Here is a 17,465-nt window from a genome sequence, read left to right as displayed (position 1 = left end):
AAGTAGACCTCCTGGAGTTCGCCAATTAGAGATGCTCACCAAAGGAGAGAAGAAGGTTTTGGAGCCAAGAACACCACCCAGAGGCATTTTCTTGATTGCTAATTGAGGTGGGAGGGCTAAAGCCCTCTGTGGCCAGGGATGCCCTGAGAAGGTGGGCCTGGCCTGAAAGACAGCTGAACATGATCCAGAGGAAGCAAGCGGTCAGCAGCATTCCTCAGCGGTCTCTGCTCCAGGTTCCTGCCTCCAGGCTCCTGCCTCAAGCTTCTGCCCTCTCGTCCCTACATGATGGGCTGTAAGTTAAAGTAAACCCTTCTCTCCCCAAGTTCACTGTGGTCCAGTGTTTTGTCATAGCAACAGAGAAACAAGCTACATTTCCTTCATACATGTGTGTGCCTGCACACACACAAACGTGCATGCGTGGGGGCGTGCATACGTGGGGGCGTGCACATACAAATAATGGACTCCTCAGTATATCTAAGTAGAATACAGGTGCCGTGCACCCACCGCTTAATAAGTACCTCCAAGGTTGGTACCTAGACTGAATTAATTGAGCCACAGGCCTTCACAAAATCCCTAAGGAATATAATTTTCCCATGTAAGAGGTGAGGTTCCCTGATCAAAGCCATCCTATTAGTGGTACAGCCAATATCTAGGCCAAAGAATTCCGTAGTCCTGCAAAGCTCTTATACAGTTTACACTTGAATGTGTGCGATAGAGATTGTTCCTTAAGCTAGTTAATCTTCTAAAATATTGGGGAAACTTCAGTGCTGTACTGGTGACCAGGAAAAATAAATGACAGACACAAAGATAGCAAATATTTTCGCTCTAACTCAGCCAAAACTTGGGGAAGGAGAAAGTATATATCCAGATCGTGATGTACCCGACAGCACAGTGTACAAAGACTAGACTCTTCCAAGGTTTTTTCGACGGGGTCACGTGAAGAAATAGCCTTTAAATCTAAAGTGTGTATCTAGACACCAAACGACTGTTCGGATCATAGAGAATGACTTGGGATTTCCTGTCAGCCAAGGTCCAACAGCTGCCCCTACCTCTGAATCATTGTCCATAGATCTGTGGCCTGTGACAATGTCACTGTACAATCAGGCTGCAGGCAAGCCAGGATGGAGGAGGAGGAGGGAGAGGAGGGAAAGGAGGAAGAGGAGGAAAATGATGATGAAGAAGACAACGACATGAGAAGACAGAACATTACTTCTAAGGCGGCAGCTACCAATGAGGTGACGTCCTGTGTCTCTGACATCATTTCACCACCATGATGTCATCTCCTGGCACATGAACCACAGTCTTCTGGGTCATACAGAAGTGCCAGGAAATGGGAATACTATCTTTCATCTCACAGGGCCAGGTGTGGACAACCTGTCTTAATTAGGTATCTGAGGGAACAGCTAATGTCCCCCAGGTCAGGACCAAAGCAAAGGACAACCCCCCCAAGAGGTAACAGCTGCATGCTGTCCATCCACCGCTATCAGTAGCTTATTTCAAGTGAAGACATTGAACCTCCAAAGGAAGCTTGGTTTTTCTCACTGTGATATAACATTAATCAACGGCTGTTCATGACTTGAACACTGCTACTCAAAAGCAACATATCCTTGCCCACACACACGCAGCCTTTTCTGGACAGTTATGTGCTTGCTGACTATAAACAAGAGTGGTCTGTGATATAATGCTTACATAATTTTCTTGTTGATCAGTGATAAGATTGCTTCAAAAATAAGGGAAAGAAAATTAACCTACACATTAAGAGCTCTGCCCTGAACACTAAACACAGTCTTAAAGGGGTCCTCTCATACTGTTGGTATTATGTTGTCATAGGGGGCTGTCTGCCTCACCCTAACCAGCAACTTTACTGTGGAAGGCAGCTACAACTCCTGATTCATTAGGAAACAGAAGGGCCTAAAACCCCGCACATTGTGGAAAGAAATCTCACCCCATTTGGGGGGGGGGGGGGGAAGGCAGGATTTAAAACAATAGTCCAGCACAGATCTGTTTGAGTTTTGATGAGAAAGTCTCCAATCCCGACTTCTTTTAACCACCATGATTTCATCTCATGGCACACAAGCCACTTAGAAACAGAACTGGATGAAAGACATCAACAGTCCCAGCTGTTTCTCCATGGCAACATCAGTCTACGTAGGCAGATCCCTGGTAACAAGCTTGACCTCGTTTTATGAGCAGCAAGCTTTCGAGAGTTTAAAGAAGACATCCAAATTGGGCACCCGAAAGGGCCTCGTGGATCCTTACTCAAGGAACATACCCGGACTCCCAATTACCTCTGAGAGTTTGAGGCACATGCTTGCCTCCCAGCCTTCCTCTGGTGGAGACTCCGGAAGAAACACCCAGTCGGCACCGCAAGCCAAGGCGCTCACCAGGGCCAAGTAACTATGTGGGGAAAAGAGTGACTAATTAATACCCAGGGTGGAAGGAGCCTGCTTGCAAGGCTAGTGTGCCGTCTAAACTCAGAGACAACCCTGGGCAGCTTGATGTCCTGCAGGAGCTTCTGGGTCCTCTGAGACTGCCCCCTGTCACAATGTATGGTGCGGACCACTTCCACAGATGCCACTGAGGTTCACTGATACCAGCAAGGTCTGTAGATACCTACCCACAGTGTCGCCCCATCACCTCCAGGACAAAGGTCCTCTGGTGGCTGGAAAAGTGGGAAAGGGCACATGTTACCACACACAGCAAGAGAGATGGACTCACCCAAGAGACCAAAAGCCTGTTTCTCTACTATGCCTGGCACCAAGCTGCTAAAAGCTGACTCGATTTCTACAAAAGCAAACTGCACTGTGTTTCAGACCTAAGGAGTAATAAGGCTTCAGTAACTGCATTTTGGGAGGAAGGGGGTTCTGGTCTGAAACATGTTCTCATAGGCCCCACCGCTGACCTTGAATTCTGTGTAGCCAAAGGTGGGAGACTTTGAGCTTCTGCTCCTTCTGCCTCCACAGCTAAGATGCTAGGACTACAGGCATGCACCACTAACATGCTAGCACTACAGGCATGCGCCACCACCTCAGCCTGTGGGGTCCTGGAAAGCAAACCTTGGCTTCCCGCAATCTAGGCAAGCTCTCCATGAACTAAACCACATCCTCAGTACTGTTTCTAGTTGCATATTTTATAAAATCCATAACTTGGGGGCTGGAGAGATGGCTCAGAGGTTAAGAGCACTGTCTGCTCTTTCAAAGGTCCTGAGTTCAATTCCCAGCAACCACATGGTGGCTCACAACCATCTATAATGAGATCTGGTGTCCTCTTCTAACCTGCAGGCAGAATATTGTATACATAATAAATCTTAAAAAAAAAATCCATCACTTGTTCCCTAAGACTTCCTTATACTTTTAAGGTGTTTTCCTGTGTCCTTTTCTAAAGAGCATCGATCCTGAACTAAGTTGGATACTTCTGTAAGCATTGTGTTGGCTGAGATCATAGCTAAGACCTCAGAACTTGAGAGGCCATGAGGTTGGGAGTTTAAAAACAGCCCATCTGGGGCTAGAGAGATGGCTCAGAAGTTAAGAGCACTGACTGTTCTTCCAGAGGTCCTGAGTTCAACTCCCAGCAACCACAGGGTGGCTCACAACCATATATAATGTGATCTGATGTTCTCTTTTGGCATGCAGATGTGCTTTCAGGCAAAGCACTATATACATAATAATAAATAAATAAATATTTTTTTAATCCAATCTGGTCTACAGAGGGGAAATAAAGCCACATGCTGGCAAAATCCAGGTAAGTACATGAGTGTGAAAACTACAAATCAGCTCCATCAACACACAACTGCCTTTCCTTACAATGAAACTATCCAATTGCTCTGAGCCGTCCCTCCAGTCCTAGAGAGGTGATGTGACTTCCCAGGGTCACAGAGTGCAGTGGACAGAGGCAGCTAAAAGGCAGACATACACACAAAGGGGGAGTGCCCCGGCCACCCTCAGTAACGCTTGCTCCAATGTTAAAAGCTTCAAGCTGCCAAGTCACTAAGCAAAAGGCATTTGCTCGACTTAGTATTTCACACGGCTTTCATGAAAAGGCTTTCAGGAACCCGTAGTAAATGATGCCTCCTTTGGGGTCTAGATTGCTGCAGATGAACTGCTAATGTCCTCTACTCAGTCCAGTTCGTCTGTAGCTTGGGATCTTAACAGTGACGCTATGATGTCTCGCTCCACTAACAAGTGTGCCAAACTCGCTAAGTTGTTCTCATTTTATTACTCCACGAGAAGACTTTGGGAGGGGGGCATTAGGTAATTACTTTGTTTCCTTGTGTTTTCTAGTTCCTCTCTCCCATAAGCACATTTAGAATCATACTAACATGGTGTCTGCAGAATGTTCCCGAGCCAACAGTAATAATCTATTCGCGTCCGTAAGTCCTTTTACCTTTGGGCGGTGGTCATGATGGCGTCGACGACTTCAATAATTCGATGCAGAGCTGAGTCTGTACCGATGGTCATGTCCGTGCCACAGAAGTCATTGTCGATGGAGCCCACCATGCCCACCACGTTGAGGTACGAGTACTTCTGCACGGCGTCCTTATCGATCTCACCTGCGTTGGAAACAGGAAGGACACTTGGCACCACACCAGGAAGAGCGGCCACGTCTCCTGGTGCTCTGCCAGATGCGCAAGACAATGGCCAAGGCATAGAAGTCAAGCACCTAAGCTGTTTTTCATGAATTTCCCCAGAACTATACACACCCCGAATCAGCACACTGAAGGAAAGAGAAGTCAGCAGAAGACAGAAGGAATTACTCAAAATGTAAATTGGCACTGGACATTTAGTAAAAACACTGAAATGTTAAAAAAAAAAAAAAAAAAAAAGATCCAAATGTTGCAACTTAGGATAAAAACTTGAATTTTTTTTAGCAATGCCTTTGGACAAGATTTTTTTTTTTTTTTTGGAGACAGGGTTTCTCTGTGTAGCCTTGACTGTCCTGGACTTCTTTTGTAGACCAGGCTGGCCTTGAACTCACAGCGATCCACCTGCCTCAACCTCCTGAGTGCTGGGATTAAAGTTGTGTGCCACCAGGCCCAGCATCAATAATGACTTTGAATTAAGGACACACCACATTTTCAGAATTAAGTACTTTAGAAACATATGGTCACCTTCATATAAATTTCTTTCTAAATGCTCCTGAAACTAGTTAGGTGTGTGGCTAGCTCTCTCAGTATACACACAGCTGGTCAGATAGCTCTACCTAGATGAACTCAGAACGCTGGTTTGTTTGTGGTGTGTGTGGGTGTCAGGGTGGGAAGCATGGGCTCTTAGGTCTTTCAGCAGAGTCACCAATGGGCTGCACTTGGATCAGGTCAACGAGCAAAACGATGTGGTAAGACCTCTCTGCTCTATTTTCTGAGCAGATTTGTGACTTTTTTAAAATGAAATTTGAGGACATATTCTTTATCTCAGGGTTCCAATTTCCATGAAGTTGCTGTTTGAGTGGGACACTCTTTCCGGCTATATTTAATATAGAATTGGAATTATAATAATAATAACAACTTTAAAGAGAAAGACACAATAATTCATATAGCGCTCTCAGACATCCTAATTAACACCAAAAACAATTTAAAATTAAAAAAGAAAGAGTAAAAGCAGACCAGTGTCTTCTAATTAAACACTTGTGACAACATAGGATTGGAGACATCCCAGAATAACAGGAGGAATGCACTGTGATGGCTGGGAATGTAGATGCTAGCAGCCACAGGCTGGTGCACAGCCAGAAGGTGGGCACAGGCTGCTTGGCTTCCCTTGGACTTGAGCACGCTGCCTTACATAGTGGTGTGCATGCCTGCTGTCAGGAGGATTCAGCAGGCCTCCCTAGAAAAGGGCCAAGTGTGTCTAGCACACAGTGAAGCCTATTGTCATTTACTGGTCTTATTTGAGGAACAGATTTAAAGCCTGTTGTGCCAAATCATACGAAGTAAAACGACAGACAGCTACAACTTGGTTACAGCTAGAAATGGTGATGGTACATACTTTTTTTCTTTCTTTCTTTCTTTTTTTTTTTTTTTTTTTTTTTTTTGGTTTTTCGAGACAGAGTCTCTCTGTGTTAACCTTGGCTGTCCTTGAACTCACAGCGATCTGCCTGCCTCTCTGCCTCCCGAGTGCTGGGAATAAACCATGCTAGGCTTGGTAAACACTTTTTAACCCCAGCACTCAGAGAGGCAGAGGCAGGCAGATCTCTGTAGGTTTGAGGCCAGTCTGGTCTACAAAGTGAGTCCAGGACAGGCAGGGTTACACAGAGAAGCTCAGTCTCAAAAAACCAAAAAATTACTTAATTAATTAATAAAAATAAAAAGTAGATGATCAAAAGTATTTTTCCTTAAAGAAGGGCACAGTATATGACTTCTCAAGGTCTTGAAATGCATGGACAGGGAAACCTGAGGGAAGCAACGCAGAGAAAGGCAGTAATGGGAGCGGAAACCGAGGATACTGAACCGGAAACCGACCCGGAAACTGAACCGGAAACATACCGTCCCGCGCTAGCTCCTCCAGGAGCCCGTTCCACTCCTCCCGAAAGAGGTTGGCTCCTGTGAGACTTCCGTCGCCACCGATCACACACAGGTTAGTGATGCCCAAGCGCACCAAGTTACACGCAGCTTTCAGGCGCCCTTCGCGGCTGCGAAAGGCTTTGCAGCGGGCACTGCCAATGATCGTCCCACCCTGCGAAGGACATGAATCATGCTCAGAGAGAGGACGCCGGATGGATCGGCACAGGCATGGATCTACCACGAATGTTTTCGTCTCTGCGATCCGTGTACTGTCAAAGTCTGAGTCCCCTGCTTGTAAATGAGAAACACACTAGCCTGACGCTCATGAAAGATGGATGCCAGCCTTCAACTGATAGGGCACAGCAAGTGTCTACAGGGCAGTGCAGCTTCCCAGCTTCTCTGGGTCAAAGGGGTATGTCAGCACTCCACTAGACGTCAGCCACAACACCACCACGCCCACCAAGGTGCCTTTAAAGAAACAGTAAATCAATGTTTCTTTTTAAACTTAAATTTATTTTTAGTGCATTGGTGGTTTTGCCTGCATGTATGTCTGTGTGAGGGTGTCATATCTTGGAGTTACAGACAGTTGTGAGCTGCCACATGGGTGCTGGGAATTGAATCCTGGTCCTCTGGAAGAGCAGTCAGTGCTCTCAACCGCTGAGCCATCTCTCCAGCCCCCAGTAAATCACTTTTTGAGAACTTGATTCCATCCCTCTCACAGCTGTTTCCACACTGCCCCACGCTGCAGGCAGAGTTCCAGTGCAGAGTGCTAGTTAAACGCTGGTGTCTGTACGTCTCTAGCTTATTCTGATTTATAAAGCCATACACACTCACAGTTCTACTTGAAAACTACCGCCATTTTGTTGATTGAAACCTTAATTAGGAATTACTAACAAAGCTGAAATTCACTCAACACCAGCCCTGATCCTGGGTTAACACTGCCAGTGCGAAGTGTGTTGGGCAACGTACAATTTGACATCAGTGTGAAGTCCAGAGCAGAGAGGAGCCTGCTCTCCAAATTTCTGTCTGATGAAGATCAGTCAGAAGCCCATACTACTCGTCACAACTGGAGGTCAACAGGAAACACGGGGCTGAACAGGAAAAGGACACGAAGGCTCGGGATGGAACTGTGTGTAACCAGGTTGCGGGCGCCATACTGATTTACCCGCACACACACACTTTCTTCAACCACAAGTACGTTTCCTGTTTTCCTATCTCAGTCACAACAGCACAATGGGAGTGTTGTGTGTTGACAATATGCTGGTCTTAAAAGCATCACTCTGCCTAATTATGAATGTGCCCAAATGTCCTTCACTCTCTTGCCAGGTACATAGTAAAGCTACGAAATCTCCAGTGCCGTCTCACTCTGACACTTGTTAAAGCGCATGCTCCTTCGGCACCTTCAGAGTGACTTTGCCAATTTTACTTACATTAAAAAGTACTTAAGATGAGACAGAGATGAATCTTGAGGTCTTAAAACTCAAGCAACAAGGGCTGAAGAGACAGCTCAGAGGTTAAGAGCACCATCTACTCTTCCAAAGGTCCTGAGTTCAATTCCCAGCAACCACATGGTGGCTCACAACCATCTATAATGTGATCTAATACCCTCTTCTGCTGTGCAGGTATACATGCAGGCAGAACATTGTATAAATAATAAATAAATAAATCTTTAAAAAAAAAACTCAAGCAACAAATAAAGAACTTGGTATGAAGTGTTTTCTTTCTCCGTCATCTCTTTATTTCTCAACTAATTTGGACCGGTCCTTAAGCCAAAATGTTCCAGGGGTGTATGAGGCGTAAGTTCCCCAGACAGATTTCTTTTAAAGTCAAAGCAAGCAACTGTTTTGCCTGCAGTGACACACTTCTTTCTTGTGCACAACACAGAAAAGAGCTGGGTCGGCTTCAAGCTAGACCAGGATGAAGTGTCCCTGTTAAATCCACAGCCCGAGGGGCTGCCAGGCAGGATCTTTCCCATGCTTAGCGATTCCCCATCAAGCACACAGCACCAGCAAACCATTGTAACCTCTACATTTGTCTACTCCAAAAAATAAAAACTGAAAAAAGAAATCTGTCAGAAGTACCACAATGACCAGTAGCTGAGGCTGCGGCACACAAGTGTGTATTGCAATGATACTTCCTGAGTTAAAGGCACGTTTATATTTTTGTTTGTTTTTTGAAACATGGTTTCTCTGTGTATCCTTGGCTGTCCTGGACTCTCTTTGTAGACCAGACTGGGCTTGAACTCACAGCCATCTGCCTGCCTCTGCCTGCCATCTGCCTGCCTCTGCCTCCCGAGTGCTGGGATGAAAGGCATGTGCCACCTACGCCCCAGTGACATGTTGATTTTTAAAGACTTAATAAAAGGGCATGGAAGATGACTCAGTGGTTAAGACCACTCACTAGCCGGGTGTGGTGGCGCACACCTTTAATCCCAGCACTTTGGAGGCAGAGGCAGATGTATCGCTGTGAGTTCAAGGCCAGCCTGGTCTACAAAGCAAGTCCTGGACAGCCAAGGCTACACAGAGAGACTCTATCTCAAAAAAACAACAAAAATGAGACCAGGTTCTGATTCCAGCTCCCACATAACAAGCCAGGTATTCTGCAAATGGCTATAACTCCGGCTCCAAGAGATCCAGCATCACCTTCTGGCTTTTCTGCGCACAGGTGCACACATATGCACATACACTCGTCACAAGGCACACACATACACACATAAAATTAAAAATTTAAATGACACACATTGTAGATTGAAAGTGAAGCATGCCCTAAGGGCACTGTGTTTGAACCTTTGGTCCTCACGTACTGATAATATTTGGGAAGACCATGGTAGCTTGGAGACTAGCTGAATTCCAAGTGGGTTGCTGGGGTAGATCCTTGAAGGTGATATCCACCTTGGCCTCTGGTCCCAGCTCACTACCTCTGACCTGCCAAAGTGTAAGAGGCCATGCAAGAATCCCCGTTACAAGCTCACCCACGAGCTGCCTGCCACCATGGACTGCATTGCTCAGCCTCTTATGTTACCTTGCTCTCGGACATGGAAGACTATATCTGCTGAGCCGTGAGCCACATACATCCTTCCCTGGGTAACTTCTGTCAGACATTTGTCAAAGAAACAAGAAAAATAAGGGGCACAGAAAAAAAAACGGGGGGGGGGGCATGGTTTTTTTTGTCCTTATAATGAGATTAAAACAATAAACTAATTGTAGTTTATAATTAGCTAGCAGGGATGGGAACTCGTTTTAGAACCTACTGAAATGAAAGCATAAAACATTTCAAACTAAAACAGCAACTTCATACGGAGAAGCAAAGAGCACTGTGATGCTTACTATTTGCAGCATGTTGGAGACACTTTCCCATTTGGCTTCCACGATATTGGAGCCTCCATCCACCATGCCTTGGTAACCCTGCATGAGAAAAGAGAAATAAACGTCCATTTTAAAAGAGGCTGGACTTTATTATCCATTAACAGACCCACAAGTTGTAAGACTGAAACACAACTCACAATGAACCTAGTCTTCCAAGTGACTGTTAATTTTGGAGACAGTGCAGTGCAAGTGTTGGATAAAAGCATTAAACTGCTGGGCATGGTGGGGCGTAATGGCGCCGGCCTTTAATCCCAGCACTCGTGAGGCAGAGGCAGGCAGATCGCAGTGAGTTGGAGGCCAGCCTGGTCTACAAAGCAGGTCTAGGACAGCCAGTGCTACACAGAGAAACCTTGTCTCGAAAGACTAAAAATAAATAAATAAATGAATAAATAAATAAATGGTATTAAACCATGGTGAATGAATGAATGAATGAATAGCAAAGACCTCTCCCTACGTTTGTTTCTACAAAGCCTGGAAGGAAAGGAAATGAACCAGTAGAACAGAGGACTCAGCACACCCTGGGTCCATGTGTCAGTTCCTAGCCCCCCCGCCCAAGTGATGAAATGGATTCTACCCAGAGTGCCAGTGCCTTCATCCAAATTCACCAACTTCTGAGCCAGAAAGAAAACAGGGAAGGATGCAGGCAGGGAATCAGCTATTACCCAGGAGCACCCTCAGAAGAGCAGGACACAGGAGCTGCACTTCCTGCAGGGCTCTGACACAACATGCCAGGAAGACTGGCCAAGCCCCCACATGAATGCCCATCACAACAAGGTCTGACAACCAACGATACGGTAAATAACAGGCCCGGGTAGAGAAAGCAGTCCTGGATCGCACCCGGAGGAGGACCAGCTACAGGTCAAAAGGCATCCTGGGATGCGTCAGGGCTGGATCCAGGTCAGCCTTCCGTAGCATCAGTATTCACAGAACTGCTCCCCACTCAGCCACCAAAGCCCGGGTCGGCTGCCTAATCATGCCACACCCGGAAACGAAATGCTCCCTTTCCTCTTAGTCTTTTCATTTAAATGTTGGGTTTGTTGATGCAAGGTCTCACACAGCCCAGCTTGGCCTTGAACTTACTGTGCAGCCGAGGATGACCTTGAACTTCTGCTGCTCCCGCCTCCATCTCCCAAGTACGAGAGGGACAGGCGTGCACCGGATGGGCACACCCAGTTTTATCTGGTGCTGGGGATTAAACTTGGGACTTCCTCTGTGTGGGGCAAGCACTCTACCAGCTGTTCCCGGTAACCAGCCTCAAATACTGATTTATTACTTTAAAATTTGATTTTTTTTTTTAACAGAGAAATTTGCTACGTACGGTGGGGGCGGGGGTGGGGGAGAAACAGTGCCACAAGCTTTAACACATTTTGAAGGTTGCTTGGCAACAATAATTGTAACTGTTTTGCACAGTCTAGATACACATGGTGATGAAACAGTTGAAATAAATGAGGGGGGAAAATGACTCAATTACTATTGCATTTAAAGCTTCCACTCCAAGGTAGACATGGTAACTCACTAGGAAATGACTCATTCTTTAGTATGCACTGTGCTCACATCACAGCAGAAAAATAGCTGCCACCTGCAGCCTTCAGCTGCCTTTTACTAGAAAGAAGAGACTACCAAATTAGGAGAACCAGTTTTACCTTAAATTATTATCATGGAGAAAGTGAGATCAATTGGGGTTTTTGTTTTGTTTTTCCTATTGAAGCAGAAGGCTAAACACTTGATGTAGACAAAACATTTTCTAAAATCCACTTTGTGCTCTGCCTTCAAAGCCAGTTTCATGATTTACCCAAGGAAAGCAAACCACAGAACCCTTTAAAATTCACACTGAAGTTTTTTGGTGGTTTTTTTTGGTTGTTTTTTTGTTTTTGTTTTTGTTTTTGGTGTTTTTGTTTTTGTTTTTCTGTGTAGCGTTGCCTGTCCTGGACTCCGAGACCAGGCTGGCCTCGAACTCACATCCATCCTCCTGCCTCTGCCTCCTGCGTGCTGGGATTAAAGGCATGAACCACCATGCCCAGCCTCACACTAAAGTTTTTAACTAAAGAAGCACTACCAGCTTTTGGTTTGGTTTTCACTCCACTCGCGAGGCTAGTGAGTCCCAAGGGACCTTGGCTGGCTCTACCAAACCCATCCTCCACCGGAATTCCTCATGTCAGGTCACTCACTCAGTGAAAGCACAGGTCACAGGCTCTCAATTACACACAGCAGCAGCAGACTGGCCGCCAGACTCCAGCTGATTCTGAGAGGATCCACTGCTATATACTGAGGGTCCCTGTGGCCACTATGTATAGTCATGCATTGACTCCACCATAAACAAAGTAAGACCAAGCCCCACAGCGTAGGAAGTTTTTGAAATGATCTCTCTCTCTCTCTCTCTCTCTCTCTCTCTCTCTCTCTCTCTCTCTCTCTCTCTCTCAAAATTAAAGGGCCATATGGAAAATTCCTCTTTCGTAATAAATTGCGGCTTTTCCTTTCTAAAGCCTTGCCACATAGGTGTATGTTCAGTTTCTCCTCATCTGCAGGGGGCTGTCTCAGTGTGGATTCCTGGATTTTTCTGCTACAGAAAACGCTTGAGGGCAGGCATTTGAGAAGCTCTGACTGGCTATCTAGTTGTATAGTTATATATTTATCTTAGTAAAAACTGTGGCTCAAAACTAGCTGCCCACAAAAATAAAAATAAAAAGTAAACATTCTCTGTCTGTGGTTTTCTTTATATTTAATATTTTGTTTTATCTGTATTTCTGTGTTTCTAGGTGACCTTCAAAGTGAGTGGAGAGGGCCAGGTCTCCTGCAGCAGGAGTTACAAGCAAGCACTGAGCCTACTGAAGTAGGCACAAGAAACTGAACAGCAGCAACAAGAGTAGCAAGCGTTGTGTCCCTTTTTAGTTTAAATATATGTTAAATGTATAATGTCATGCTGGGAGTAGCTGTGCATATCTTCAGTCCTAGCACTAGGGAGGCAGAGGCCAGAGAATCTCTGAGTTTGAGGCCAGCCTGGTCTAGGACAGCTAGAGCTATTATACAGAGAAACCTTGTCTCAAACAAACAAACAAACAAACAAACAAAATCATAATTTTATCATTTTACTCCTTCCCCTCTTCCCTACAGCCCTTCCCTCCTACTGCTCTCTCAGACTCATGATTCATGATCTGTGTGTGTGTGTGTGTGTGTGTGTGTGTGTGTGTGTATGACTATATATTCCTAACCTGCTTAACCTCTGTGTGTGTATGGTTTAAAGAAACACCCTAACAAAACAGAGAAATCTAATAGGACCTCAACCCTACACAAAGAACCTTAGGCAACTAAGAAATGCTGAGAGCAGCTGGGCAGTGGTGGCGCACGCCTTCAATCCCAGCACTCAGGAGGCAAGGGCAGGTTGATTTCTGTGGGTTCAAGGCCAGCCTGGTCTACAAAGTGAGTCCAGGAAGACCAGGGTTCTTGTTACACCCCTGGGGGGTTGGAGGAGAAGGTGCTGAGTAGAAGTGGTCTTCCCCAAATTGGCTAATCAAAACCATGAGGTCAGTCCTGCGGTCATGTCCGTACAAGCGAGTGCTGGGCCAGCGCTACAGCCCCACACTGTTTTTTTTAAAGCTCTCACTCTGCAATCCAGGTTAGCCTTGGACTCACGGGACTCCTCCCACTTCTGCTTCCTCACTGATGGAATTACAGGCATGAATCACCACGCCAAGGTTACCAGTGGTTTCTCAAATTCAGGACCTTGGCTTGGTTCTGCCCACAGTGTGAGGTGGGGGGGTGGAGGGGTGGGCTTTCTCTGACCGCCTCTCTCCCAGGTTCAGAACTAAAGTAAAGAACTCCAGTCATCCATTAAAAAAATGTGCTCAGTGACGTAAGTACTTCATGAGAAATTCCTGTAGAGAAAGAAGCCATAGAACTTGTCCTTGGTAAGGCTGGGTGAGCTCTAAAATAGATTAGAACATGGCAAGCCAGTGTGTGGTCCTGTACTTGCAGCTTAAGCAAACCACTAACACACTGATGTACTAACTTGACTTGATTAGTCTCTGGCATTATTAGGTTTCTTTAAGCCAAAGCTTAACAGCGCACACTTCCAGGCAAGCAATAAACCTAACAGCAACAGCAGGAAGGAGGCAGGGCAGCCTTACTTCAGGGTGACAGTCAAACCTACATGACTGACTATGCTTCCTCAATGGGACCTCTCTCAGCCTCATTGAGATGACCATAGTGACATTGGAGATGGCAAAAGTGGGGCTTCAGAGAGTCCCTCCTCTTTTACAATTTGAGAATGTTGTGTGTCTGGACTGTCTGAAACCATGCTCATGATGGCTGTAGGGATTATCAGGTCAGAAATGGCATAGGAATTTAGTATAAGAACGAACACGGGTCTTTACCACTCAGACAAACAGTATTCATCCCTGTAGTTCTTATCCTAACCTGTGTTGAGTGGGAAGGGGCAGGTATTGATCATCTGAATTGGCCCTTTGTAAATCAGTGTGACTTACTCAGTGTGGTTAGGAGTCATGGTGTTAGTGAAGGGCTGGACCTGGAAGAGTGTGCCAGCCACCAGCTCACGGGAGACAACATGTGGTGATGCAACACAGCTCCACCTTCAACCACCATTGCTATTAATTTTACCACATGTGGTGGTTCACTAGTTTGGGTACCAAGGAAGCTCAAACGCACAAAAAAGGTTGTGTTTAAAATCCCAGAAACAAGCCGGGTGTGGTGGCGCATGCCTTTAATCCCAGCACTCTTGAGGCAGAGGCAGGTGAATCACTGTGGGTTCGAGGCCAGCTTGGTCTAAAAAGCAAGTCTAGGACAGCCAGGGCTACACAGAGAAACCCTGTCTCGAAAAACAAAACAAAACAAAATCCCAGAGACATGCTTGGATAAGATGTAAACAGCACTGCTTGAATTTTGAAACACTGATGGGGGGAAGTAGAAGCCAGCATCAGAGGACAAGGAGTGACACTTAATAACAACAGTGAATCAAGAAATACTTCAAAAAAGATGGCACAGATACTGTGACCTGTCTTTAAAAAGGAATCCTACGGGCTGGCATTGTCCATGCATCCCAGGCGTGTAAGTATTTCCTGTACTACAGCACAAGGTCACCTTTGTGCTCCTGTCTTGGGGTGTGGGTGCAGCACTGAGTGCCCAGGCTAGAGGCTAGAAAAGGATTTCGTGGATCTTTCTGCCACAGGCTTAGCTTTTCTCGCTTTAAACAGCAGGAGCTGGAAGTGCATTCTACGGAAGAAGAGTAATGGTTCTAGCAAAGGGAGCGGTGGGAGGAACCTCTCCTGGGAAGGAAAGAGGGCTGCTAACATGCTAGTTCCATAAAACCTTTCATTTCTTTGACTTCCATCTTTCTGTTTTACTTATTCTTTTGGGGAGTCTCATGCAGCCCAGAGTGGCCTGACACACAGAGGATGCACTCACGTTCCTGTTCTTCCTGCCGCTGCCTCCCTGTGTGCTGGGATCACAGGAGCTCTCTCAAGTCTACAGGTCGCTGGGATCCAAAGCAAAGCTTCATGCAGGCTGAGGGAGCACTGAGCCACCTGCGCCACATGGCCCCGCCCCGCCCGAGGCGCCTTTACTAGGATGTTAAGTTGAGCTATAGTTGTACTCAGGGCCTGAAACAGGAGAAGCTAAACTGACAGGCTAATCATTCAAGATCAAGATGAAAAGCCAGTCTGAAGTAAACCAGAAATAGACATGTCCACTGGAGGTGACAAGGGCAGCAGGGACCCTCGGGGCCTCTGGAGCCACAGGGAAGGTGACAAAGGTACCATTTAGGTAGATCTGAAGTCACGGCAGTGTCAACCCTGCTATATATACCTTTTTTCTTTACCTCTAACATATTTATAATTTGTAATTAGAAATTAGAATAGCAGTAAGATTGACTGCTAAAGAGGTAACAATGTTCCTGACCTTTGATCAAAGTATGGACAATGAGAGACGAGCTCGTACAGTGTTTATAAATGGCTTCTCGCGTACAATATCAAACTGTTAAACCCTCCATTTAAAAATAAAAGGCATTTTGGGTTATGTTTTTGCAAAGATCTCTGAGAATGTTTCTTTTAAAATCTGCAGAAAATCTTCACCAATAGGTTATTAAACTCACTTAATAAACTGAAAGCTGTCTGGGCAGTAGTTGGTGCACATCTTTAATCCCAGCACTTGGGAGGCAGAGGCAGGCTGTGAGTTTGAGGCCAGCCTGGTCTACAAAGTTAGTCCAGGGCAGTTCAAGGAAACACAGAGAAACCCTGTCTTAAAAAAAAAAAAACAAACTGAAAGCAATGAGAAGCCTATTTCTGATGGGATGGCCATGTTAATTTCACTGTTTCCTATCCTGGCTTGCACCCACCTAATCCAGAACAGCCTGCTCTGGACATGGTCTTCCTTATAAAATATTGGTCTTGTTTTCTCACTACTGAGGAGCTATGGTATCCTGTGGGCTGCTGGGGTGGGGGTGGAGGAACCCAGCTTAAGAACAACTACAACAAACAGAAGGGAAAGAAAGTAACCAACAATCAGCTCACTACATAGGAAAAAAACGGGTTAACCCACCAACCCTTGCCAGCTCCCCTGGAATGGAGCCCAAGGGCTCCACATGCACCACACGCAGACCTGACCCAGATCCACAGGCCCGCAAGGAGCAGCCAGACGAAGCAGCTCAGCCCACGCAGGTGCCAGGCTTTTGCCACAAATAACAGGCTTTTGGGCTCATACATTTTCCACACACTTTCAGGAGAAGGGGAAAAGGGAAGGTGGAAAAGAGAAGAGCAAGAGGATGAACATAAACAGTAGAAGAAGGAAGAGGGGGAGCGGGAGGGGGAACAGAGTGGGGGGTTGGGGGGGAGAAGAAGCCATTATTTAACTAATACTAACTAATATGCTGAAATGTTCCAATCTTGTGATAACCTTGAAAGTTCTAGGTGGCCTGAGAAACCAAAGGATCCGTGAACCAACGTGTTGGGATGAATCACTAAAGGATGCTTTAAAACATAAGCCTGGGCACCTTTTAGAAATGGTTTGAAAGGGGAAACAAATGGTTTTAAGAATAGTAGTCCCTAATGCGAGGGTCTGTGCCTCCAGGGAGCAGTGCCATCTGGGGACAATCTTGACTGTTGTGACTGAGGAGGAGGTGCCTGGCATCCCCTGGATAGAGGAGGATGCTCTTTCACACCCTGCAAAGCACAGGACCCCATTGCCCATGCGTGAATTATCTGCCCCACCCCAAACGCTGCAGTGCTCAGTGAGGTTAGGAAGGAAGCCTCGTCACTGGACGGCTCGTGGATCCCAGCCGGTCAGGGAGAACATCAGTTCAGTCACACGCCTCAGTTCTGTGCTTGGCCTCAAACCAACGGAGTCAAAGGCAAACACGCCTTCTTGCCCTGGAACTGGACAGCAAACAGCCCCTTTGGGGTTAGTGCTCAAAACTCTTCCACATATTTTATGCCAGTGAGGGAGAGAGACAGTAGGTCTCTGTTTTCTTCCTTCCCTTTCTATTTTTTTTTTTAATCCCTTGCTTTCCCCACCCCACCCCTTCCTTTTCTTTTAAAATTTCTGAGGCAAGAGCTTGTCCTAGGCTGGCCCGGAACTCACTACGTAACCAAGGATGACTT

The 17,465-nt window shown here is 46.1% G+C and overlaps 1 protein-coding gene across 4 annotated transcripts in view; it reads right to left on the bottom strand.

Annotated features, from left to right (window-relative positions):
- PFKP (phosphofructokinase, platelet) overlaps positions 1 to 17,465 on the bottom strand; it is a 66,552-nt gene that overhangs the window by 28,951 nt on the left and 20,136 nt on the right. For all 4 annotated transcript variants that reach the window (XM_084781618.1, XM_084781616.1, XM_084781615.1 and 1 more), the window contains 5 exons: positions 9,820 to 9,897; positions 6,476 to 6,665; positions 4,384 to 4,549; positions 2,618 to 2,662; positions 2,289 to 2,397 (listed from right to left, as the gene is read on the bottom strand). In XM_084781618.1, coding sequence (XP_084637744.1) covers positions 2,289 to 2,397; positions 2,618 to 2,662; positions 4,384 to 4,549; positions 6,476 to 6,665; positions 9,820 to 9,897 — 588 coding nt within the window. The remainder of the gene's footprint in view (positions 1 to 2,288; positions 2,398 to 2,617; positions 2,663 to 4,383; positions 4,550 to 6,475; positions 6,666 to 9,819; positions 9,898 to 17,465) is intronic.

This window comes from Acomys minous, assembly GCF_964271855.1.
Source record: "Acomys minous genome assembly, chromosome: 5".
NCBI lineage: Eukaryota > Metazoa > Chordata > Mammalia > Rodentia > Muridae > Acomys > Acomys minous.
The sequence above is the reverse complement of the archived record's forward strand: the minus strand, read 5'-3'. Positions and strand labels throughout refer to the sequence as shown.